We start from the raw sequence: 26,956 nt of genomic DNA, 5'->3' as shown, positions 1-26,956 counted from the left end.
CAACGGCCAGCTTGGTGTTGAGCCATTTATGACTCAAAACCCATATGGCTGGATCCGTCACCGTGCTCCATGGATGTGGCTATTAACAGACGGAGAGGAAGGGAGAGGGGGATCATGCCTTTTCCATTAATCCAATCTCTTGTGCCTATAGGATCTAGGGCTAGCGAGTCTTTAGGATAGACGCATGATGCCACCGTGCCTTTGCCTTTGCTAGAGGATAGTGTTTGGGAGATGTTATCTAGCATCACTGCCTGGAACATCTAGGTTACCCATTGCAGTTTGGTGATGGGAGGCCATCAGATTCCCTGACCCTCGTCGCCATCTAGCAGGATATCATTTACACCCCGTGTGCCATCAGAGAGTGCAGGACTTTAGGGTGACCTCAGAAAGGCAAGAGTATTTCTACAAGGCTTGGCCTGCAAATATCTTTTATGTTTTTACCGAGTAAGGTATTTGCTGGATCCACCTTGATCATTAGCCCCTGTTCCAAAGACTCCCTAGGCAATGAGCTGGGTTCTTTGGAAACAGACTGGTTTCCCAAAGAGCCAATTGATTATGTTTTTCCCCATGATCAGCAACTTTCAGACTGCTGATTTGTATGGTTGGTTTTTCAAGCATTAAAGAAAGCTCTTCTCTATTAGACAAAAAGGAAACTCCTCATTTCAAGAATATTTTGCAATTAAAGCTTCAATATCTTTCTTGCACTCCATGAGATCTATACTTATGCATAGCAAATACGCAAGCTGTTCGATCAGTAATCTGGAAACTTCTGCAGGCTTGCAACAATGGAGACAATTAGAAGGTTGGGCACATCCCACCCAAAGATTATAGGAGGGCCTGCAAAACTGGAAACTTAGGAAACCCAATAAAGGGAGAGAGAGGGAGCGTTGCGATGGGGTAAGAGGAGAGGGGAGTTGGGGGCATGTTTGTTGTGGGGGTGGGGCGGGGTTATTAAAGCCGGCATGTGCACACTTTATGTGATGGTTCACGAGAATTCTGCAGACTTGCAAAGAGGATAGAAGGTTGAGCACATCCCACCCAAAGCTTAGGAATGGACCTGCACCGTTTTGATCCTTGTGGGAACCCGGTAAAGGGGAAGAGAGAAGGAGATAGGCTGTCGGCAGGACAGGGGCATTAAAGCAGGCATATGCACATTAAGTGTGATGGATTTAAAAACACAGATGGAATTGAATTGGTGCAATCAGATCTCCAACTTAAAAACTATATGACCTCTGAGCTTTGAAAAGTATTCCTCTACATGAATTCTTCAACTTCTTGAATGAATTGAATTACGGATATCCTTGCTTATTGTCACATCACAATTCCTGCTTCAGGCCAGTATGAAATCTTGCTGCTTCAAGTTTTTTGCAAAACCCATTTTTTATACAGTATTTTTCCACCAAAGTTTTTGTACAAACTAGGTGACAAAGGAATCTTTATACAAATATTAAATTTACGGTGCACCTTCCCAAATCAGGATTAATAAAAGTATGTTATTTACAAAATAGAAAGGTAATTGGCATGTACATGTACAATCAGAGTTCCAGTCTCAACGCAAGTGATGCCTTCAAAGACCAGCAACTTGTTAGCCACACTATAAACGTTTCACTACCCCTGCAGTAATTCTACAGGAGAGAACAAAACAAGAAATGGAATTCATTTAGGGTGAGAAAACATGGTAACCAGACAATATCACAAAGAAATGTAGTAGTAGAAAATGCCTACCTTAGAGTCTCTTTTGTCCCTCTGCGGATCTTGCATCGGATGGTGGGAAGCCCAAGCTGCTGATGAGCCTCAAATCGATGACAGCCAGAAAAGCCTAAAATATTGAATGTCAAATGAGGAGATAGTCCATTCAAAGAATACATGGGTACTGAGCACTCTCTGGAGAAAGAAATTTAAAACCATGCACCATGAATGTTGACAATGGCAGATGAAAACAAATCAATCCAAATTTGGTAAATATTACAGCAATTTAAATTCAAACCATTGTAATGCTTCCCAGGACCAACCTCTCCCCACTAGATAAAACTGAACTCTGCGGGTTTACCTGTTTCTGCTTCTTTGATGATACCTTGTTACTCTAATCATGTTGTGACTACTTCTTTGATGATGCCTTATAACTCTAATCACGTTGTGGCTACAACTTGGCACTGTAGCCACCTGACAACCCTACCACTGTCAACGTTGCCACTCTCACTATTGTTCCTTAGAATGATTTAAACTGTGATATCTTTAGCTGCATAAGAGTTTAATTCTCACGTGGCCCTCAGTCATCTTTGTCGAAAAGTCTATAGCTTATTTTGACTAGTGCATTACCTCATAGAGAGGTGATATATTGTATTATTTTCAAAGCTTTCATCAGAACTTTTTTTTGGGGATGTGAAGCAGTAATTCCCCTTGTATGTCTGATACTAAGTCTTCACATTGCAATGGAGCATACAGGATAATAAGATGACTGATAAAAAACAGGCTAGATGAACGAGTGAAGCTTGATGAATTTCAGTTAAGAATAGCATGGCCTTAGAACTATTCAAAGCTGTTGGCACAATTGCCACATCAAGAAACAACAATTCAGTAGAGGCATGTTGGTTTTGCTATACAACATAAAACTCAGGCTGAAGAAGCAAAATCATCATTGAGCATGGATGGGGCTGTATGGCCGGGCTGTACTGAATTCGACAGTGACACGACAACAGCACCATGACCTTAGAAGATATCGAAGGGAACGAATCGCTAAAAGCCTATCGATGAGATCAAAGAATTTCATTAGTAGAGGCAATCTTTCCAATGCTCAATTTCCTGCAACAAATCAATTGCTGCGATAGATAGTAAAAGTACACTAATGAAGATGTGTTTGATAAAAACAGTTGAAGTAATTAGCCTAAATGAGGCATCAACCCTGGAATCAATCCAAAGCAAAAACTCATAACTTTGAATTTAAGTAGAAGCAATCATGGCCTTCCAGGGGCAGCCTAGCCGAGCAGGTGGATGAGGTGCCCTTCTTTTCCAACACCACATGGATTGGCAAGAGGCTTCAGATGGACTCATCGAGGTGGACCCCCTCGAGGGAGAGGCTCTGGGTGACCCAGAGAGTGCCCCAGGATGTTTGCTCCAGGTTTTGGACACGGTTGTGGTCCAGTTTGCGGCCGAGGAAGATATCATACTTCTTCTAGCTGGCCGCCCACGGAGGCTTGCCCATCAAACCGTGGTTGGAGCAAATGCGAGTGGAGGGGTAGTGCCATTGTTGCTCCGATGGTGTCCTGGAGACTATCCCGCACTGCCTCTGGATCTGTTGTAGCGCAGCGAGGATTTGGATGGGAGCCCTCAGGATCATGACACGTATGCAGAGTCTCCAGAGAGACTACACCTGGGGGGGGATGGTGGCCTGGTTGACAGAGGGAGGACACACGTCTCAGATTGGTGAGATCTCTCCAGCCTACCGGATACAGGCCAGAGCATCCAGAGGATAGCACTCCACGAGGCATTCCCTCCTGACAGACTAGCTAGGGAAGCCAACATTTAGAAGGTGGTAGCCAGCATCATGGTATGGAACATTTGGGTGGCTCGTTGCAGTCTTGTGATGGGTGAGCAGCCGGTTCCACCACCCTCGGCTACCCTAGTCGCCATCTGACAGGACATCATATACACACTACGGTCCACCTGGGAGCGTAAGACTCCAAGCTCCGGGGCGACTATCGAGAGGCGTGCTCGTTTATGCAAGGTTTGGCCTGTAGGAGTTTTCTACATCTTCACCCTGCGAGGGATCCACTGGTTGTATAGCCCCCCCACTCGGCAGTTAGCCCCAGTACCAAAGATCCCCTAGGCAGTGAGCTGGGTTTCTCTGGAATTTTCCATAGCACCTTCGGGGCTACTATCTTGTATGCAAGCTTTCAAGCATTAATAGAAGGTTACTTTCTTTGAAAAAAAGAAAAGAAAAGTAGAAGCAATCAATAGCAGACAACTCAAGGGCAACATTCGAACTATAGTTGGAACCAACCCAATCAAAGACTGATTGAAGCATAAAAGGAGATCCTTAGTGGAGGAATCTAACACTTACACATACTGCAAATCCACAGCTCATCTCCTCATAGACCCACAAAATCCTATCGCATTTCGTCACAAGTTTTCCACACTCATCATCCCTATCGTACATCATTGACATCCCCCATTCCATGGCACAAACTTGTAAACATCTGGAATGTGCAAGCAGCTGCAAAGATGCCCTTGCCAAGTGGCGGCCCATACATTTGGGGAAGAGAAGAGCTTACCTGACATGTGGGAAGTCTCTGTGACACTTGGATTGCTTGCCTCCAGACTTCGCCCCTCCTGCACCAATTGTGTGAAGCATACAACACCTTGTCTCCTTATTCCAACACTCATCCCAAGCACCCACACACTTGTCCTCCACTTACCATTTAGCCAATCCGCATCAAGACCAGTTTCTGAGAGAAGAAATTGCAAGGCTTGGGGCCCCTTCTTTCTCCACAAAGCTACCTCGAGCTGCTCTAGACTGCTGTAGAGCTGCACCAAAGCTGCTCTCCACTTTCTTTCCTGTTGGCTGGTCACTCCACCTCGTCATGAGCCTCTTGCTGGTTTAGAAATCTACCCTAAGCTGCTCTAGGCTGTTCTAGAGCTGCAGCAACACCCTTTCTCTTGCTGGCTTCCCTACATCTCTCCTTTGCTCATATCATCTCTCAAACACATCCCTTCAATCATCACAAGGGATCTTTAAGAGCATGATTTCTCAGCTTTTAAAAACTTTTTTTTAAATCCATCCTAACCTGGTTCCTCCTTTGATTACAATTCTTAGTCCATTTGCTAAGCACCAAACAAAAATTTGATTTCATTCAGAGAGGTGACATGGCTCAACTTGCTTTTCTATTTCTGAATTTTCATTTTGAATCACACCCGCCTACCCACCCACACACACACACAGACACACATACAATATTATAGTTTTATATATAGACATACATACAAACATTCATACATATATACATACGTACTTTAATATTAAACACGGTCTTTTGGTGCCAATGGCAGTTTTTATGTTTTCTAACATAACATGATTCTTTAGTATTTCAATTTGATAGCATTCTGCCTTTTTGTATTGCACAGAGCTTCTCTTATTAAATATGACCAAAATACTCGTAAACCTTGTACAAAATAATGCAGAAAATAAATGAGGTTGTTGTGATCAATCATGATAGTGGAAGTGCCATAAGGTCCTGTCAGTCTGTGTGGAAAAAAAAACATGATCCCACTCTCTCTTGAAGAAGGATCACCTAGCCTCTGCTGCGTGTGAGGAGCCCTGAATCCTGCCCCAAGTGGCCGTGAGATCACTGAAAATGAGTTGGGAGGCAAATGTCTAGGTCCCGTCTGAGGCATTTGTACACTTAAATCTACTACGCAGTAAGATTGGAAATGGTCTCCAAGCCGAGTCTATAGAAGGAAACTGAAGTTTGTGCAAAGAAACTCGCACTGCAACTAACAGAGGGATTTGAGAATGGCCCTGTCCAAACCTGCACCCTCACAAAATCCCCTAGTGATGTAACAACTGCCCCTCCTCATCCTACCAAATAAGTGTGCAATGCATAATTGATTGAACCTCACTCAGAGAATGTACAGTATAGAGAAGAGAAGGAGAACTCAGACTTTGTTCATACATGGATGTGGGAAAACCTGCTCACAAAAGAGCTGTGGAAGTCTAATGCTATGGAACAGTAGATTATTGCTTTGCAAATTTTGATTTACAACGTCTAATCTTATGCTATGCCTGACTCAGACAAACAGCCAACAAAAGCAATACAGCTCTTTAACTACAACAGGAAAAGACTCAAAAACCTTAAAAGAAGAAGCAATGCTATAACAAAAAAGTTGTTCTGAAAGAAGCATACCATAATAAATGCCATCAACTTCAAGGACATCTATCTGCATGAGTCAAAAGACACTTGATTCTCAGAAAGCTCATAAAAATGTTTGGATGGAAAAAATCAACCAACATATAGAATGGTGATGCTGTTCATCTATTACAATTGTAAATTTCCAAAACATAGCATAAAACCGTGTTCTTTGTGGAGTAAATGCAATTCATAATCCTTCTGAATTCAAGAGGCAGAACAACGTCCCCAACCAAACATGCATGTTGAAATGAAATGATATGAAAATCTTCATGCTCCTATCTTACAGTAGACAACTATCACAGGGCCCATGAAATACTGCCCGCAGAAAAACAACCAACAACACTCTCTATAATGTAACCTCAGTCGTAAAATACAGCAGAGACACTCTCATTTCTTTCCCTCTCTCCCTCTCTCAATAGAGACACTAGGGCCCAGGACAACAGTCGGGCTGGACCCCCCCGAAGGATTTTATTACTTGAGAGAAGATGAAGTACATAGCTCAGCGTAGAGCTGTTCATACATGAAAATCCAAAACGTGAATGAATGAATGAATCATTACATGAGCTCTCAGGCTCCCCTTCTTGGCAACAAGCCACTTGTCGATTTCTACACTACTTTCCTAATTACATACCACTAAGGGCAACTCTGGAGTCTTCGAAGCACTTGGTCACGCAAACCGCCTCCTAGACTTTGATTAGGCTCCCGTAGCACTTAGGAAAATAACTCTTCCTAGTACCTGCAACAATTAATTAAAGCGCACCACCATGGCAGCCATTAATTGTTAGCGCTTCGCATGCAAACAACACATTGTGGACTAGTTCTAGTCACGGTGGGCGTCCCCACTGAACACATGTGCACACATAACAAATATAAAAATATATATTTATTCTCTGGTTGACCGAAGTCAACGCTCTTGATCATAATTAAGGAGCTTTGACCAAGGGTCGAGGCGCCTTAATTATAGCCAAGTCTCTCCAACCGAAGTTGGCACAGCTCTCCAACCAAAGTTGGCACATCTTGGTTAACCGTGGTTAACCCTCTTGGCGCATGCCAAGTCTCGTTGACCGAAGTCAGCACTCTCTAACCATAGTCAGCTCTGTAGTTCTCTAGTTAACCGTAGTTAACCCTCTTGGTAATAAACCACGTCTCCTCGACCGAGGTCAGGTTTACTTGACCAGAGTCAAGTATCTTTGACCGTAGTCAATTCTTTGACCATTAAAAGAACTCTTTGACCATAATTAACACATATAAAACTATTTAATTATGATCAAATAAATAGTCAATTGTACTTTGATATTGTGGTGATATCCCCTCGGCTTCTATTCACTTGACCTCAACTAAAAAGCTTCCTTGTAAACATCCAAAAGCTGTGGAAGATCGGATAACATGTCTTCGTCCATCCACTTGGCATCTAATGCCGTATAATTCTTGAATTTTACAAGATACCTGTAAAACTCCTTGCCCTGAGGGCCTTTGCGTACAGTATGGTACACAATTTGCTTTGGCTGAAGGACCTCCTCCAGCTCATCCACTTCTGGTGGATTCTCTGATACTGGCTCTGTAGGCTCTGGCCTCTGGAATTTCTTTAGAAGACTCACATGGAATGCATTGTGAATCCTCCAATGCTCTGGCAATGATAACCTGTATGCAACCTCATTTATTCTTTCTGTAACCCTGAAAGGGCCATAGTATCTGGGAGATAACTTTGCATACACTTTATGTTTGCCTTTAAACTTGCAGAGCCTAGCTTTTTCAAACTTCAAAAGTACCCAATCCCCTTCCTTGAGATCTAGCTGTCTCCTATGCTTATCTGCAGCTCTTTTATGTTTCTCTTGAGACCTTTCGATTGCTTTCCGGACTTGGCTGTAAGCTGTTTGGAGGTCTCTCACAAACTGATCAGCTACAAATATTTCATCCTTGGTCCTCAGGATAGGTGGCCAAATCACCTTTCCATTAATGACCCAAAGGGGGCTTTCCCTGTAGAGCTGTGTACTGTATTATTGTAAGCAAACTCTACCAATGGTAGGTACTTTTCCCAGTCTGAACCTTGGTCACCCACGTAGCATTTCAGCATATCCAATGCTGTAGAATTTGCTACTTCACTTTGACCATCTGTCTGGGGATGGAAAGAAGAAGAAAAATTCAGATTCGGTCTGGGGATGGAAAGAAGAAGAAAAATTCAGATTCGTCCCCATGTTATCAAATAAAGCTCTCTAGAATAGACTGGTCATTTTGGGATCTCGATCACTAAAAATGGAGTTAGGCATACCATGATGCTTAAAGATCTGTGCCATGAAAAGCTTAGCCATATGATCTGCCTTTATGGTTTTGCGAACCGGAATGAAATGAGCTTGCTTGCTGAATCTATCAATGATAGTCCAAATCCCATCATTCCCTGACTTTGATCTTGGAAAATCAAAAATAAAGTCCATTGTAATACTTTCCCATGGTGCATGAGGCACAGGAAGAGGCATAAGTAGGCCAGGTGCCTTCCGTCTATTATACTTCACTTTCTGACATGTAAGGCATTCAGTAACAAACTGATGTATATCTTTCTGCATCCCTGGCCAAAAGAAATACCTCTCTAGTACTAGAGTTGTTGCTGTAATTCCTCTGTGTCCAACATAGGGAAGTGCATGGCATTCCTCCAAAATCTTTTTCCTCATCTCCTGGGTGATGCATAGGCAATCATCTTTCATTAGATACCCATCTTTCAGGGAATAGTGGCTGGTGGATTGCCCCTCTTCCATTTGCTATAAAATCTCACCAAAATCTGCATCACTAGCATATTGCTCCCTCATGCCTTCTAGGTCCTAATAATAAGCAATAGTCACATTATTGACCTGGGGTCTTCGGGACAAGGCATCTGCCACTCTGTTCCGAATTCCTGGGGTATGGACAATCTGAAAATGATACATTGACAGCATGTTTGCCCATTTCATATGCTTCTCGAAAAGCTTGGTCTGATTCAAAAAGTATCTCAGACTTTGGTGATTGTTTTAACAGTAAAATCTATACCCAAAAGGTAGGGCTTCCATGTATGGATGGCCTGAATTACAGCCAATAACTCTTTCTCATAGATTCCTAGATATCTTTCTGCATCCCGGAGTCTCCTGCTCTCATAAGCCACTACATGACCATTCTGATGCAATGCAGCCCCAACACATTCCCCACAAGCATCACAATCCACATCAAATGGTTGATACAAATCTGGAATGATTAAGATTGGCTCTGTAGTCAGTTTCTTCTTGAGTGTGGTAAAGGCTGTCTTTTGAGGAATTCCCTATCTGAAAGCTGCATTTTTCTTAGTAAGATCGTGGAGTGGAGCGGCTATATCCGCAAAATGCCTGATAAACCTTCTATAGTAAGAACACAGGCCTAGGAAACTTCAAACTTCATGCACAGTTGTCAGCTCTGGCCATTCTTGAATGGCACCGATCTTTGCTGGATCCATCTGTATCCCATTCTTGGATATTATATGCCCTAGATTCTTCCAAGAAGAATTCACTTTTCTTGCTGTTTGCATAGAGCTCATGATTTCTCAGCTCTTGAAACACTGTAGCAAGATGTTCCTTGTGCTCTTCTTCAGACTTAGAAAAGACAATTATGTCATCGAAGAAGGTACCAGTGAACTGTCTGTAGGGTCGGAAGATACGATCCATCATCCTATTGAAGGTAGCTGGGGCATTGGTCAATCCAAAAGACATCACCAGATATTCATACAACCGAAAAGTAGTGCAGAACGCTGTCTTGTGCACATCCTGAGGCTGTATCCTCACTTGGTGATAGCCACTCTTTAAGTCTATCCTGCTGAAAACTGAAGCTCCATTTAACTGATCCAGCACATCATCAATGCGCGGAATAGGGAATCTATTCTTGATGGTCATTTTGTTCAGTGCGTGGTAATCGACACACATACAGAATGAGCCATCTTTCTTCTGTACTAGCAGTACAGGGGAACAAAAAGGAGAAGAACTGGGCTGAATCAACCCCTTGGACAACAAGTCCTGCACCTGAGTCATAATCTCTTCTCGCTGAGTTGCACTAACTCTGTATGGGGGCCTATTGGGTGGCTCGCTTCCAGGAATGAGTTCTATGCCATGATCCTCAGGTCTCTCAGGGGGTAACTCCCTTGGCAAAGCGTCAGAAAAGCAATCTTTAAAATTTTTAATAAACTCAAATTTATTCTGATCTGCCTCACTTGTTTCAGCATACATTTCCACATCTCTCTCTTTTACAAAAATCATGTAAGCTGAAACTGCAGACTTTATTTCTTTTCCAACACAACTATTTAATACAATGGGAATAGTTTTCCCTCTATTCCTAGCAACCACACGATATTCTTTGCCCCTATGTACAAACTCCAGCACCTACATCATGATGTTTCAGTGTAGAAATGAAGAAGTCTTCCTGATCCACATAACTCTGTATATGAAGACGGAGCTTCCCTATCAAGGGAGTGACTGGCACAGGGTTTCCACAGAACATCTGATCGGCATCCAAAGCCTTGCCCAACTCCTCCGTCTTTATTCCCAGCCTCAGGGCTAGGTCCTTTGATATGAAATTATCACTAGCCCCTGGATCAAATAAAATTAGCGCTTGCTAGTCCCTGACTTTGCCCCATGATAGCAGCAATTCTCGTTCTTCTGGGTTTGAAACATGACCCAGTATGTCAGGAATTCCTCCTGCCATTGGCTTTTGTGGTCCCCGTGGCTTCTCTGTCTCTTTTCCCTTCGAAGTTGAAGGCTTTTCTGGGCACTCGGCAGCCACATGCCCCTCTTTTCCACACTTAAAGCATTTCCCATCTCTGCGAAACTCACCTATTTGTTCAGGAGTGAATGGGGATTTGCCTTTATAAGTCTTTGAAAACTAAGTACCCCTCGGCTTCTGAGGCTGAAACCCTTTCTTTTCAACCTTGGGGTACTCTTTCTTTACTTATTTTGAAAAATCAGCTTTCTTTCTTTCAACACGTCCTACATGCAAGGATAGTACTGTGGATGGATCTCGTAACGGCACAAGACTAGCTACTGAAGCCGAATGCATAAGGTCTTGAATGTTCTTTGCCCCCAAAACATTTACTACTGCCTGGATTCTTGGACTCAGACCTGCTCTGTACTTTCTCATTTGGGTTCCTTTGGAGATCTTTTTGAAAGGTGCAACCTGCAAATAAGCATCCCAAAACTTTTGGTTGTACACATCCACTGTATCTCCTGCATCCATATGCAAACTGTCCCAATCTTGAAGAACATAATCTCTAAAATGTTTAGGCATAAACTGCTGGTAGAAGGCTTTCTTGAAGTCCTTCCACTTCTGTGGGGCTGACCCATCTGTGATCTGTGCACTCCACCATGCACTAGCTGTCGCTGTTAAGTGCAAACTGTTATGCTCTAGCCGAGATAACATGACCTCGGATAGATCGGTGGGCATTTTCTCTTAGATGCACCTAGGCCCAAGCCCTATTAGAACTATCTAGTCAATGCCATTACGCCCTCACCTAGGACCTTGGCAGTTACTTCTCTTGACCATTTAATTACGCACATTAATTATTACAAAAGTTGGTCATCTAAGAGAAAATGCCCACCGATCTATCCGAGGTCATGTTATCTCGGCTAGAGCATAACATTCCTTCCCTCTTCAAGCATCAGCGTCCTCGATGATGAAATCTGGGAATGCTCTCCGTAACTGGTACACGGATTCCCAGGTAGCTTCCGATAGAGGCTGACCATGCCATGCAACCAACACCGTGGGTATCTTCCGATTTCGTATTTGCATTGTTCCTCGGTCCAGGATCTTTGTTGGTTTGCGCCTTGCAATATCCTCTATCTCCTGAAACAAAACCACACCTTCGATTAGTGAGTCACCAGCATGTAAAAATTTCTTTAAGCGCGAAACATGAAAAACCGGGTGCACCTTACACCCCTGTGGCAATTCTAATTTATAGGCTACACTGCCTATTCTCTTTAGAATTAACCACGGCCCACAGTATCGAGGTGATAGCTTAGCACACTCTCCTGAAGTCAACGACTTCGAGTTCGAAGGAATTCTCAGAAAAACTTTTTCTCCTTCTTCAAATACTCTTATAGACCGATTTTCATCCGCATACACCTTGGCTCTATCCATAGCCTGGCGGATATTAGCTCTCGCAGGTGCTAGCATCTCCCGCATCTGAACTACAAAGTTTGCGGCACTAGGCACTTTCTGAGGTACTCCAACTATAGTTGGATTGGCTGGTCTATAACCATAGTTCAGTTCAAACGGACTGAACCCAGTAGATGAATGTTTTCTATCATTGTAGGCAAACTCCAACAATGGCAACCACTTGTCCCATGTATGTTGCCTTAATGACACATATGCCCTTAGCATATCCTCTAAAATCTAGTTGACTCTCTCCGTCTGACCATCCGTCTCAGGATGATCCCCACTACTCATTCCCAACTCAGTCCTTAGTGTCTTCGAATACCGCTGTCCAGAAATGACCGGTAAATCTGACATCTCGATCTGACACTATGGATGGATCTAGGTAATCCATGCAGACGAAATATATGTCTAATGAACAAATCCGCCACTTGCGGGGCACTAACAGACTCTCTAGTCGGAATGAAGTGAGCCATCTTGGTTAGACGATCAACCACCACAAGGATAGAATTATATCCCCCTTGTGTTGCAGGTAGCCCTACAATAAAATCCATGGAAATGCTCTCCCACTTACTTAGTGGTATTTCCAAGGGCTGTAAAAGTCCGGGTGGCTTCACCCGCTCGGCCTTACTTACTTGACACGAGAAACACCGTGTCACATACTCATGAATATGCTTTTTCATCTTTGGCCAAAAGAAATCTCGCTTCACGAGATCATAGGTCTTCTCGACTCCTGGATGTCCCGCACACGGGCTATCATGGCATTGTCGAATGACTCTCTGCCTGAGATCATTCTGACCAGGTACTACAACCTTGCCATTTCTAACTAGCATACCATCCCTTATGGCATATCTTGCATAAGTTTGGCCTTTTCTGGATGCCAGGTCATCCTTTTCATTTTCCCCGGGTTTTAACACATGAGCCTTAGGCCATAAGCTCTGGACAAACTCGTCCACCTTTTGAGTTTCTTTGATCTCGGTCATTAGAGCACTCTCTAATACAGTGAAACTCAGGTTGTGTATAATGCGAGACAACGCATCAGCAACCTTATTGTCTTTTCCTCTTCGGTACCGAATCGTTAGATTAAACTCCTGCATGAGCTCTGCCCACCTAGCTTGGCGGCCCCTCAAGTCAGGCTGTTTACAGAAATGTTTCAGAGTATCATGATCCACATCCACATAAAACTCTGAACCATACAGATAATGCCTCCATGTTTTCAAAGCATGGATAACAGCATACAACTCCAATTCATGAGTTGGCCAATTCCTTTGAGAGGGAGAGCTTCTTGCTTTCAAAGGCTACTGGCCTTCCCTCTTGAAGGAGGACTGCTCCTACCGCAATGCCACTTGCATCGGTTTCTAGGAACAACGGTTTCTGGGGATCAACTATTTTTAACACCGGTCCTGAGACCACAGCTTGTTTTATGGTGTTAAAACTTTCTTGTTGATTCTGTCCCCAAATAAAAGGTACCTTATCTGAGGTCAGATCAGTCAATGGCGATACTATTTCGGAATATCCTTTGATATGCCTTCTATAAAACTGGACAAATCCCAAGAATGATCGCAACGCGGTCAGACTCTGAGGGATTGGCCAAGTTAGTATCGCAGCCACTTTCTTCGGATCCATTTCTACCCCCTGTGGAGTAATTATGAACCCTAAATACTCAAGCCTAACCATACACAGTATAGTTTTCTTTTTATTCACGTAAAGACTGGCTTTCCTCAAAGTACTGAACACTATCCTTAAGTGTTCACGATGCTCAGTAATACTTTTACTGAATATCAAGATATTGTCAATAAAATGTACTACGAACTTTCCGATATACGGACGTAGTAAATCGTTCATAAGCATGACGAAGGTCGCTGGAGCATTGGTAAGTCCGAAGGGCATTACCAAAAACTCATAATGACCAAACCTGCTTCTGAAAGCGGTTTTATGCACATCCTCGGCTCTAATCCGGATCTGATGGTAGCCACACTTAAGATCTATCTTGCTGAAAATCATGGCTCCATGTAATGCATCTAGCAAATCATCAATCCGAGCCATCGGATACCTGTGCTTAACAGTGATATTATTCAATGCTCTGTAATCTATACAGAGGCGAAACGTATCATCCTTTTTCCTCTTTAATATCACTGGTGAAGCAAAAGGTGAGAAACTTGGTATCAGAGCACACAGGTCCCAGGATCAGGTTTACGAAAGGGAAGGTGTGGAGCGTCGGTGACGACGAATAGTGGACGGGTGGTGACGTCGTGACGCTACGCTGAGCAGGAGATTTGTATATACATGCTGAACGGAAGGACTGTCGCAGCCGCCCGTCGAATTTTTGGTTCGAAGATCGTTTGACGAAAACCTTAGCAGAAAGGGGGCCACGGGTGAGGAACGTAACGTAACGTGGCAAGCGAAGACAAAGTCCTGTTTGACGGACGGCGTCATGATGCGTTAAATGTGACGCATCGCGAGCGACGGAGCATTGATACCACCATGGGTTGTGAAGGTGGTACATGAGGGAGCTACATTTCCCTGCTCGTCGTCATCTCCACGCAAGTGACGATAAGAACTTCCATACCAAAACAGAAGCGGCAGCAATCTGCAAAAAAAAAAAAAAAAAAAAGATATATCCATAGAAAAGACACCTGGTAATGGAAATGCTTCAAAAGAGCTGTCGCCAGCACTTGGATTGAGAGTTCTGAAGATGTTCAGTTGGTGAAGATTGCACCTCGTGTATCTAATAAGGCAGAGTTATTTGCGAACTTCGAGGATATCCAGGGGGCGTCTCTTTCCTTTTATTACATATATTTCGAGTTTTCAGTCTGCAGTAGTCGTCTGGTACAGAAAGGGATTTGAAGTGCCGTACTTTTGGAGTTTCTGCGAAAAAGAAAAAAATAATAATAAATAAAAATAAAATTAAAAAAAAAAAATTTTCCTTTTCAACAAAATGGAAGCAGAAGGGCAGAGTTCAAGGGTGAATCCTAGTGAGTCTAGAGCTCAAATGTAAAGGTCTTCTTACTACTCGTCGTTTCTCTCTACTAAATCTCCCACGTCGTAGGTAATTATCACGGGCGATGGCTTTTTTTTATTCCTCCCAGCCAACTCTCAGGGATCTAATGCGTCATATATTTCATATCCATCGTTGTTTTTCTTACCTAGTCAATGCCATTACGCCCTCACCTAGGACCTTGGCAGTTACTTCTCTTGACCATTTAATTGCGCACATTAACTATTACAAAAGTTGGTCATCTAAGAGAAAATGCCCACCGATCTATCCGAGGTCATGTTATCTCGGCTAGAGCATAACACAAACTGACCATTCTTAATTTGGAGGATTCTGAAAACTTTTCTATACCAAATACAGCATCAAACTGCCTGATGAACTGCAATGCTTTTCTGTATGACCATACTGTCCATTGTAGGTCATAAACTTGACAGATTTACCTCCCTCTTTGAATTCCTTGGTCTCTTTGGAAGACTTACTCTTCCTAGACTTCTTGTGTTTCCTTCTTTTCGTGGATGGTTTATCTGATAAAGAAGAAGATGCAGAAGTCGAGCTCGGTGAAGGATTGGGAGATCGGTGATGATGCCTCGATCTCTTCTTGCTATGAGACCGTCCCCTATGAGACTTCTCTTTCTCTGGCTGTACACGAGAGTGTGCCTCTGGCATTGGCACATCATATGCTGCATTAGGCATAGCTTCTGCTTGAAACAAGTGCTGAGCCCTTGGATCCTTTCTGAGATTTTCCATCTCTTGTATACGAGTGCGTACCATCTGCTCAAATTCTTGCTGAGTTTGCTGCACACTTCTCTGTCTTGGATGTACATCCCTATCTTGTGAATCCCACTGGATAGGTGATTGAGCCATTTTCTTACAACTCGTCTGAGATCTGCAAGTTTCTCACACACTGTGTATGCAACTAATGCATGTTGTCTTTGCTTTTCAAAGAGAAAATTTACCTCAACAAGAGGTGTCTTGCATTCACAATCTATGCCAATACTGGGCTGTCAACTCAAGGTATAAACTTAAAGCTGTATGCCTCTTTTCTGGCTACTGCAAATGACTTCAAAAAGTATCTGTTTTGCCCTCCTTTCACTGCTCAAAGGCATGCATACTCTTTTTCTACAAATCTCTGATTTTTCTCTGTTTTCTGCTTTTTCTGACAGTAAATACTCTCTCAGATGGTTGAAAACTGCTAGCAGAAACAGTCTCTGTAACTGTCCTTTTTTTTTTGGGGGGACAGTAACTAGATGAAGTAACTGGCTGGTTACTCTAACCAAACTAGTTTTGGTCTGGTTTGGTTGGCTCCCAACTGAATTCAACCCACTGTATTCTAGTTAACCAACTATGGTCTGGTTAACTACAGCCAAGGTTGGTTGGTCAAACCTGGTTTGTCTAACCAATCTGGTTTGGTTAGACCAACTAACTGACCTTCTAACCAAGGTGAACTAACCAAAGTTAACTGAACCACTAGTTTCCCACATCAGCAGCTGACCTGTCTGCCATGTCAGCTTCCTGTCAGCCCTGCCATGTCAGCACCACACCTGTGTGCACCATGTCATCTGCTGCCTGGCTAGGCACCACGTCAGCGCAGTACACGTGTCTGCCACGTCACGAAAGCCACGTCACCTAAGGTGTGAGACCTTAGCTGAAGACGGGCGACAGATTCTCTCACGACGTCGCGCGTCGCGCCTTCGCCAAGCATCCGCGTGAAGGTGTGGCCAGCGTGATCAACCTTTGCACTTCATTTGCTACGAACTCTTCCGTTAGGCGCCTCTTGGATCTACCCCGAAGCACGGATAGCACAGACCCTTGGAGTCGCCATCACGTCCGTCACGAATCCCATCGAATCCATCGCACTATCGCCATGTGCACCTGGCTACGCAAATACCTCTGCAAATGCTTCGCCAGTATCGTTACTTCCTTCACACAGAAACCCGAGGCCCAAATCAATGGAGCCTCTCTAACCTACAAGTATATTGTCAGTCAGACTATGAGCAAAGCCCTTGCTCATTTTTCCATCGTCACACAGGAATTATTTTCTCTGATCGTGATTGCCATAGAAGGCAATTCATGCCTTGCTTTGATACCAATGAAATACTGCCCGCAGAAAAACAACCAACAACACTCTCTATAATGTAACCTCAGTCGTAAAATACAGCAGAGACACTCTCATTTCTTTCCCTCTCTCCCTCTCTCAACAGAGACATTAGGGCCCAGGACAACAGTCGGGCTGGACCCCCCCGAAGGATTTTATTACTTGAGAGAAGATGAAGTACATAGTTCAGCGTAGAGCTGTTCATACATGAAAATCCAAAATGTGAATGAATGAATGAATCATTACATGAGCTCTCAGGCTCCCCTTCTTGGAAACAAGCCACTTGTCAATTTCTACACTACTTTCCTAATTACATGCCACTAAGGGCAACTCTGGAGTCTTCGAAGCACTTGGTCACGCGAACCGCCTCCTAGACTCTGATTAGGCTCCCGTAGCGCCTAGGAAAATAACTCTTCCTAGTACCTGCAACAATTAATTAAAGCCCACCACCATGGCACCCATTAATTGTTAGCGCTTTGCATGCAAACAACACATTGTGGACTAGTTCTAGTCACGGTGGGCGTCCCCACTGAACACATGTGCACACATAACAAATATAAAAATATATATTTATTCTCTGGTTGACCGAAGTCAACGCTCTTGATCATAATTAAGAAGCTTTGACCAAGGGTCGAGGCACCTTAATTATAGCCAAGTCTCTCCAACCGAAGTTGGCACATCTTGGTTAACCGTGGTTAACCCTCTTGGCGCATGCCAAGTCTCGTTGACCGAAGTCAACACTCTCTGACCGTAGTCAGCTCTATAGTTCTCTGGTTAACCGTAGTTAACCCTCTTGGTAATAAACCAAGTCTCCCCAACCGAGGTCAGGTTTACTTGACCAAAGTCAAGTATCTTTGACCGTCGTCAATTCTTTGACCATTAAAAGAACTCTTTGACCATGATTAACACATATAAAACTCTTTAATTATGATCAAATAAATGGTCAACTGTAGTTTGACTTAGGATATTTACATTGTGGTGACAGCCCAGCTCTTGGTGCTAAATATTGCAAACTTGAGGACCAGAAGGTTTCCCTAGACAATTGCTCCAAACATGCAGTCTGCACCCAAGTTCACAGTTATGCCTAGGCTTGAATGACCTTTCAAAAAAATTCATAAGAATACACAGCTCACAAACTCACACCTCTCTCTTGCAGCTACATAGATAAAAGAGACTTGACAACAACAAATCAGGGCTTCCACATGGGTGATGTCAACACTGAATGCAAACGGATTGACGATATTATAGATAAGCTAAAGATAAAATGATTTTACAAGCAATATCGAGTTAAGGTAGTTCCAAAAGACATCAGGACTAGTTTTAGAGCATATGATATCTCGTGGTAATTTTGCATCGTACAAATATCTGGTGGTACCCTTCGGTCTTACCAATGCTTTGGCAACTTTCAATTGTATGATGGAAAGGATCTTTCATCAGCACCAACACTTTGTGGGTACTTGCTTCAATGATATCTTGAAATTCAGTCCAAATGAAACTGAGCATCAACATCTAAAAGTTGCTCCACAAACCCTTAGAGAGCCCATATTATTTATTAAAGGAAAGAAAAGTGAGTTCTTCATATGGATTCTGCTAAAGTAAAAGCCATCCAGAACTTCAAGATGTTCATCAAGTACAATCTTAAATTTATTTAAAAAAAAAAACCACAGCCACCTTTTATTTATTAAAAAAAAAAAAAAACCTCGCCATCTTAGCCTCTCCTCCTTCTCCACCTGTTGGCTGCCTCTCCACTTCAGGCTTCCGCCCTACCTCTCCACCACCTCACACTGGACGTGCCTCCCATTATGGGGGGGGAACCAGTGCTCCCGCTCCCGGCTGAACACTAACGCTAAGATCTGCACTCACACCCTAGGAGAAATGGGGGACAAAGCCAAGAAAGACGAAAATAACAACAACAAAAAAAAAGCAAACGACACAACTGAATTTGGAGGATGTGAACACACGTTACAACCGAAGTGGACTCGGGGTAGACAGCAAGGCAAAGGTAGGACCCGCCTCAGCTTCTTCAGCCTCTATCTCTACCTCAACCTCAACCTCAACTCACGCTACAGTGTCAGTTTCGTTTTCAGCTCCAACCTCAGCTCCCTCTATCTGTCTCTACTTCGACTTCAATCCCCGCTTCAGGCTAGCTCTAGTTCCAGTCTCAGCCCCATCTACATCTACGATCAGTGACATACTCATGCCCATGGCGCCGGCTGTTGTTCCCTTTCCCTCTTCTCCTGTTACAGCTCTCGCACAGCTTATGACCCCTACTTCGGAGGTGTCATACACTGTGCCGCATTACGCTTCACTCTCCCCTCTCCCTCTCAGTCAGCCCACCCTCCCACACCCCGTTGGGACCTCCTCATCCATTCCACTGTCATCTCCGTTCCTCACTCAGCCACCGTCCCAGTTTCCAGACTCAGTCCCACTCTTTCATGCCACAGTCACCACAGTTTCAGCATGGACATGGGTGGACTGATACACCAGAGGCCCGTGAGACCCTACTCACAGAGAAACATAGTTTTCGTGAGCGTGAGATGGAGCTGGCTCGCTTCGCACGGGAGCAAGTCTGCTTTAACCAGGAGCAGAGCCGCATCATACAGGAGCAGGCTAGGGCCATTCGAGAGCAGGCGGGTCTTATTCAGGGACCCAAACAGGATATCATGCAGCTCCGACAGGAGGTCACAGCCATACACACTGCCCCAGGGAGTACCCGGTGGTCGAGGCACAGATTGCGAGCATGCAATCTGCTATTGAGGAGACTTCCAGATGGGTTGACGTGGCCAAACGGGAACCCGCAAGGGTCACCGTTTCGGCTACCCTAATGGAGCAGCAGCAGAGAGCCAGTAAGGCTCTCAACATCAGAGTACACAGGATCCCACGCACTGAGGCTACACCGATGGTAGATGCGACTGCGTTCGTGACCGCTACCCTGGGTGTGGCTGAGCACAGGATAGAGAGGGCATGGCGGGTGGGGAGAGATCCCAACCAAGAGCAACCCCTGATCATACGATTTCATGACACTCAGGCACGACTTTCAGCTCTACAACGCAAGTCAGTCCTTCGAGATCAGCCAGCGATCTTTATGGATGAGGACCTCACACCTCTACAGGTTGAGGAGAGGCGCTCTTTGCTGCAGCAGCAGGATCAAGCCTGGAAGGAGGGGAAGTGGACAGTGGTACGAGAGGGACGACTTCTTACAGGCCCCCGTAGGACACCTGCCCCCTCCCCTACATAGGGAAGCGGGGTCTATGAGACTCAGATATCTGAGACCCTGTCCTGCACCATTTGGAACTGTAATGGTACCTTATGGTCAGAACCAGGGAACTTCTCGGAATCCTATACAAGCCACGACATAGTCTTCTATACAAAGACACATCAGAGTCCAGAGCGCCCTCTTCCAATAGTCAGTGGATATACATGGGAGTCTGCCTACAGAGATGAGACAAGGGGTACACGAGGAGTTCGAGGCTCAGGTGGAGTTGCAGTCCTTTTCAGATCCACACTTTGGGGGATCATTTCAAGAGAGCAGAGAGATACACATTCCAGATTTCTTTGGATCCGGATATGACACATGGACAGCTAGGATCTGTTTTGTCGCAATTTGCTACTTCCCCTCAGAGACCTCCCACTTTGCCAGAGATATTCGAGGTGATGATGAGACATCCCCATTTGCTGCCCTTTATCAGTCCGTCTAACTTTTCTAGCCGCAGAGAAGTCCTTCTAGTGGGGGACTTCAACGCGAGGACAAGGGCCCGTCAGGTACCACTTCTTGATTTCAGAGATGATTCCACTCTATTGGCAGATGTTGACCTTGAGGAGGCAGGTATGCTACGGGTTTCGGCTAACAGGCAAGGTCCATTCTCATCCTATGGGCAGGCCCTATTAGACCTAGGCAAGATACATGATCTCATTATCTATAATGGTCTTGACAGATGGCCCGCTTCAGGTGGTTTCACATGCTTTCCACATGGGGGGGGCTCTAGTGTTTTTGATTACATCATGGGATCCCCTGTCTTCACATCTCGCATTACTGACTTCACTGTAGCACCTCTCCCCCCAGGGCCTGATCATACATACCTTTTCTTTCGCATCTCCACCTCCCTTCGCACAGCACCTTCCACCCCACTCAGTGCTTACTCCACCTACCACGATATACGCTTTGAAGCTAGAGATTAGACTCTCACAAGGCTACGCTCATAGCTCTGGCCTCCCATACCACCGGAAACGTCCAATAGGAACCTTCAGCATAGTATCTCGTGATCTACCATGTAGAATGCAAGAGTCTAGGCTTGTGATCCAAACCAGACCTATCAGTGATGTCAACACACTGAATGCAAACCGAATAGCCTTGGCCACTCTTATATAGAAGAACATTCCTTTTTCTTTGGCTAAATATAGCCAATTGTCCCCATGCTACTACTCGTAAGTCCTCTAGCCCCACATAAGCCTGCTTCCATCAATCTCATGGCCCCCTAACCCTATGGGATAAAGTCCACTAATTCGAGGATTAGCTTCCATACATATAACATCGCTGCTCTATGTTCTATTGATGCCTTGCAGCACCGCCTAATTTGATGATTCTTTTTCTTTGCAGATGTTTTTTGATGCACTGCTTCAGTTTGCGCACCACCTGTGATATTCTTTTTTTAATTTTGCTTGTGCAGGTATACATAGATGCATTGCTGCTATTCACAATCATATTAGTGTTGCTTACATTCTTCAAAACTCTTCTGATTTGTTGCTGCTAGTCATTGACGTTTGCCATCAATCACAGAGGTCTCTATGAATACTTGCCGTTTGAGCTTTTCATGTGGTCAGCCCTATGCTGAGGCTACCAAACAGCAAGGCTCCCCTCTTTGGGTTGGTAGTTTTTGTAGATGTCAATAACCTCAGCTATGGCTCAATAGACACTCCAGTCTATCTTCAACCTTCTACTGCAAGTCTTCTCTGCAATGTTGCAGGGGGCTTTCTTTGGATTTTCCCTTTTGCCTGCTTTTGCAGGTCTTCTACACAACACCTTTACGTAATGGGAGGCCTGCTAGACTACAGTGCCCTCCACACACAGATAGCAATAGATGCACACACACAATGGAATTGCTGCAAACTAAAAGGCCAACGCTCGCTAGAATGAAAGCGTACAACATAAAATGCAGCAACTCAAGTGCACATGCACACTTAATCCCAAATAAAGCACACCAACTAACGAGGTATGGAGGTGAGGAGGTGAGTGAAGGCACATGGTGGAGAGAGAGAGAGAGAGAGAGAGAGAGAGAGAGATGGTAGGCTAGGGAGAGAGATAATGATACTTAGAGAGAGACATAATGAATGGAAATGAAATAGCAAGAGCAATGAACAAAATGTAAGTACTCACATGCTAACCAAAGAGCTTGTAGGTTTGATACTTATGCATCAGGAGATTTCAGCTTAGCAGTAGAGGTTGGAGGCCCTTTAGAGCTCCTCATTGGGATAGTTTTCAGATTTCTGCAGAGGTGCAGAAAAGATTCTGGAGGAGCCTCTGAAAATCCCTCACGAATAGAAAGATCACTCTCTGCTTTTGGCTTTCTATTCATGGAGGGATTGCAATGAACCTGTGGAGATCCAGGTTCAAGGCTGACCCTACTTATCCTCGATGCCATGCAGCAGTTGAGTCAGTTCAGCATTGCCTCTGGGAGTGCAGACAAGCGAGTACGATCTGAAAGGCTGTTGCTAGGATATTTAGCATATTTCATCAAGCACCCTTCTTCATGCCTTGGGGATCAGTGGCATGGTTATCTCTTACTGGCCCTTGGGTGTTTTTCGAGGGACGTGACTTAGACTCATCCTTCATTATAAGACGACATTATGTGAAGTCATGTTCTCTCTAGGATGGTCCCTTCACCCCTTTCAGAGCTGCTCAGGCCTCGGTAGACACATCATGGGAGATTCTGGCTAGCATTGTAGGTTGGCACATTTGGAGGGCTAGATGCACAGAGGCGATGGAGGGTTTCCAGGTTCACCTTTCCCACTCTATGACCAGTATATGGATTGATACTATACACACACTGATGGCCATCTGGGCGAGCATGCAGGGATCCTCTAGAGCAGCTACAGCCAAGAGAGATTGGAAAGGATCTACTTTCTTCTCCGAGTCTTCTTCAAGGTTGAGGTGGCATTTTCAGCCTCCACCTTGGATTTTCGTTAGCTCTTTTTGAGCTGGTTTTTCTTTTTTCTCATGCATGCCATGATGTGCTTCCGCATTAAAGCTTGCTCTTGCCGATTTCATTCATACTTAATGAAGTAATCTTTTTGGGGGGGGGAAAAAAGAACACTGATGCATATGGGATAACTCCCAATGTGACACGTGGCATCAATAGGACACACTAGACTAGAACTCACTAGAACACATCAAACTGACTCATCTTTACTCCATTTCCTAACACCCTCCCATGGAGGAAAGGTGAGTGACTACTGGAATGGAACCAAGAACAAAACATGACAATGATGGTCATCGGACTGTGCAATGACAGTCTAGAACTAGACATGGCTCCCATGCTAACTCAAAGGCTAGTGAGCATGGTATAGACTCAGAGGCTCATCTAGCATGGCTCTGAGGCTCATCATGCATGGATGCATGACCAACTCACAGGTCTAGGAGAACATTGCACCAACATCCTGAAACTCAAATGCCAGGCTTGATAAATAGACCTATCAAAGCCAATAATGGCTCCCACAGTACACCCCCCCTCTTGGCTCCAGGGACTAATGAGGACATGGAGCCACACATGACGAATATAAATCAATACATCATTTTAGGAGGACTATCAAAGGCAGAGAACCTTTATTGACTCAACACACATCATTTATTTCAATCATTTTTTGGGAAACAACCCAGGGCAAAGCACCCAAATATTACTAACCATTATCTATTACTTCAGAGAGTGATAGATCATGCAAATAGAACATATAAAGCTTGTCGGTCAGGTCTAGTAGATGTGGCATAAAGATTCTCGAGCATGGCTTTGATCTTTGTGGCTGAAACATTGAGGTCAAGATGATGAAGCAATTTGTTATCCAACCTCACACCAATAAGGGCCATTGCTTTGTCATGTTGCGCATCCCTAGCTGATGGGGCTTCTGCACAAGGATGAGACCCCATAAGAGGACAGCACTTAAGGTGGCTTCGTGAGCAGTCAAAAAAGGTCACGGGCAGCTTCTACTGAATGTTACGGACAGCAAAACCACGAGCTGCTGGAACTGGTCACCCTCAGTAAGAGATAGACGTGCCACACAGATCTAGAGAGGCAGTTGGGGGCAACATGGGCAGGAAAAGACAGATGGAGCAGCAAACCCATGGGCAGATGGAAGCGTGGGCTAAGTGTAGGCAGCTCAGCTCAGCTTTGTGGGCACCAACTAGAGTGGCAAGAGATGGTGGAGCTGTGGCAGAATTTGCAGCAGTAGTTGGCATGCATCTCAAGTGCAGAAGCAGTAGAAGTAGGCGGCAAAGGGCTGGTAGCTGGCGGCAGTCCTGAGGGCAGAAGCATGAGGCGCAGCAGTGATCCTGAGGTGAGCTAATAGCTGGTGGCAGTCCCAAGGGCAGCAGCTCCGCAGCGGAAAGAATGGCGGGCAGTTTAGAGCACAAACAATGGCGCCAATGGTTGATGATGCAGCAGCCCCCGTTGATGAAGATCAGCTCCTTTTCACGTGGGTAGCTACTGATGGCGAGGCATTCCGGGCTGAAAGAAATAAATAAATAAAGTTTATTAAAGTCTTCGGAAGACCGATGAGTCTATGAGACTGTGAAAAACCTGGTACAAATAAGCTATGGGGGTGGAGCTACTAAATGAGCATCCATGCCAATGTAGAATGTAGAATGCAGAAATGCAAAATGATAGTGCTAAGTACAACAGAGTCATGCCAGTGGTCGACTACAGATCAACATCATCATCATCACCATCATCATCGCCATCAGGAAATCAGGGTGGATAGCAACGGAAAAAAGGGGGAAAAGATTGGACTACTAAGGGAGAAGTGGCATACAGCCAGCAAATGGTCAAAGAACTTGAAGAGGAAACAAACCGGCAGATCGGTTAAACTTCCATTTGTTGGGACTTTCTCCCATTGATTGTAAGAAAGGTGTCCAAATGTAAGAGTTGCATTAAGAATTCTAAGAACACCTGGTAGACTAACGATCACAAGGATGATTGCATTCTAGAGCAATATCTTCGATACTCTGTATGAACAAGAAGTTGAGCATTCACGCACTGGTTCTTGTAGCCCTATTTCCGCAATGCTTTTCATTAAAGCCTTCACTTTTTCTGGATCATTGGTTCGGGTCCTTAGCAACGGCCGGCGTATCTGATCCAACGGGACTTCTGCTATCATCGGCCCTCTGAGCTTTCCTTGGTCGCTGATAGCACCTGAATAACCAAACATAATTTCTCATCAGATCATATTAAACAGCTACGGTACGACACAACAAGCTCATGAACACATATACACACCAGCTTTGCATAAGCAGGCAAGTCCTCCAATGTCCAAGTTATTTCTTGCATGAATTTTGAGGGAAGGAAACATACCATTCCCTCTCGTAGCTGTACAAGAGACTTGGAGACGGAAAGCTTGAATGGGAGGCAGCTGCAAGGATGCAACGGGCAACATTCTCTCCAAAATAGTTGGCGACTGAGAATTAGAAAAATAAATGACTAACATGCACCACGCCTCCCCGTAGGAAGGAGGTAGGAATCTCAAAGATTCAAAAGATTCCTGGAATCTGTAGATTAATCTTTGACCTTTTGGAAATTCCAAAATTGGGCTGATAGGATGCTGGCATGCTGCCTATCCTTGAGTCAATTAATTAGTGGAGGGTGAATTGGAGAAGGGTGAATTATATATATATATATATATATATAGAGAGAGAGAGAGAGAGAGAGGGGGGGGGAGAAGAAGAAACAAGATAAATATCATTCATAAGGCCTGCCCAAGATTGAAAGGAAGACGAATTGAATGTGCACCATGGAAAGGGAGCAGAAAGCTGAGAGAGAGAGAGAGAGAGAGAGAGGGATAGAGGGAGAAAGAGAGAATCCCACAAATAAATGAGCTTTCTCAAATGCCATCGTCTTCACTTAAGCCTCCATATATGGTAGGCCAAAAAAAAATTAACCCCAGGCCACAAGGCAAGGCCTCTCATGGTGTCATCAAAAGTTGTGTGGATAAAATTGTAAGTAAGGTTTTCACTTGTTGCATGCTCGTGGGTAGGCACATAGTCTTACACACAGTCAGGTTGTTTTGATTTTGGGCTTTGTGAGCACCTTTCTATCAGAAGGATCTTCACTGATGTAAAAACTCTTGAGTTTATGAATGTTTTTTTTTTTGGTTTGTAGGGTCTCGGTGGGAAATGATGATGTGCAATGTGGGTGCACCAGACATTCCAGAGCATGGTATCCAGTGTGTGACGGTGTGTTTGTGTGGGATGACAAACGTCTTTCATGGTTGTCTTTAGCCATATGTGCATGAGAGCATGAGCATTTTTTGTTGTGGGTGTCTTGTAAATCCACTGTGTCGGGATTGATGAATAATTAGATACTAAATGTTTGTGGCATGCATTTGTGAGTACAAAAACTATGGTTTGGGCATTTAGCCTTGGTCTAAGTTTTGGAGCAAAACTTTGAGAGTGGTAAAAAGGCAAGCATGAGGTGGCTAATCAAGAATGATGTGGCTCATACAAGAGGAACATGCCCATGCAAGGTGGTTGCGTGATTGAAAAGGTAAGCTTTGGATCAACGAGGAGAGGTATGTGAAACAGTGGCGTGTGGATCCTACTAGAGGGAAGAGCCGTTGCCTTAG

The 26,956-nt window shown here is 44.3% G+C and overlaps 1 protein-coding gene across 1 annotated transcript; it reads right to left on the bottom strand.

Annotated features, from left to right (window-relative positions):
• Nucleotides 1–1,308: 1,308 nt before the first annotated feature.
• On the bottom strand, nt 1,309–25,958 carry SRX (sulfiredoxin). The gene is made up of 5 exons (XM_087372880.1): nt 25,690–25,958; nt 25,376–25,530; nt 5,901–5,934; nt 1,726–1,819; nt 1,309–1,565 (listed from the first exon to the last, which is right to left on the bottom strand). The coding sequence occupies exons 1-5, from the start codon at nt 25,820–25,822 to the stop codon at nt 1,550–1,552; spliced, it is 432 nt and encodes a 143-aa protein (XP_087229006.1). The 5' UTR covers nt 25,823–25,958; the 3' UTR covers nt 1,309–1,549.
• Between the last annotated feature and the right edge of the window lie 998 nt (nt 25,959–26,956).

The sequence above is a fragment of the Dipteris shenzhenensis genome, chromosome 3 (genome assembly GCF_047967505.1).
Source record: "Dipteris shenzhenensis isolate YYH24624 ecotype China chromosome 3, Dip_SZ_1.0, whole genome shotgun sequence".
NCBI classification, from domain to species: domain Eukaryota; kingdom Viridiplantae; phylum Streptophyta; class Polypodiopsida; order Gleicheniales; family Dipteridaceae; genus Dipteris; species Dipteris shenzhenensis.
The sequence above is the reverse complement of the archived record's forward strand: the minus strand, read 5'-3'. Positions and strand labels throughout refer to the sequence as shown.

Coding starts and splice junctions, on each gene's coding strand:
- SRX (XM_087372880.1), bottom strand. CDS start 25,822: ATGTTAGTCATTTATTTTTCTAATTCTCAGTCGCCAACTATTTTGGAG. Junction 25,531..25,689: donor TACAGCTACGAGAGGGAATG/GTATGTTTCCTT, acceptor TTGGTTATTCAG/GTGCTATCAGCGACCAAGGA. Junction 1,820..5,900: donor AGTTGATGGCATTTATTATG/GTATGCTTCTTT, acceptor TCAATATTTTAG/GCTTTTCTGGCTGTCATCGA.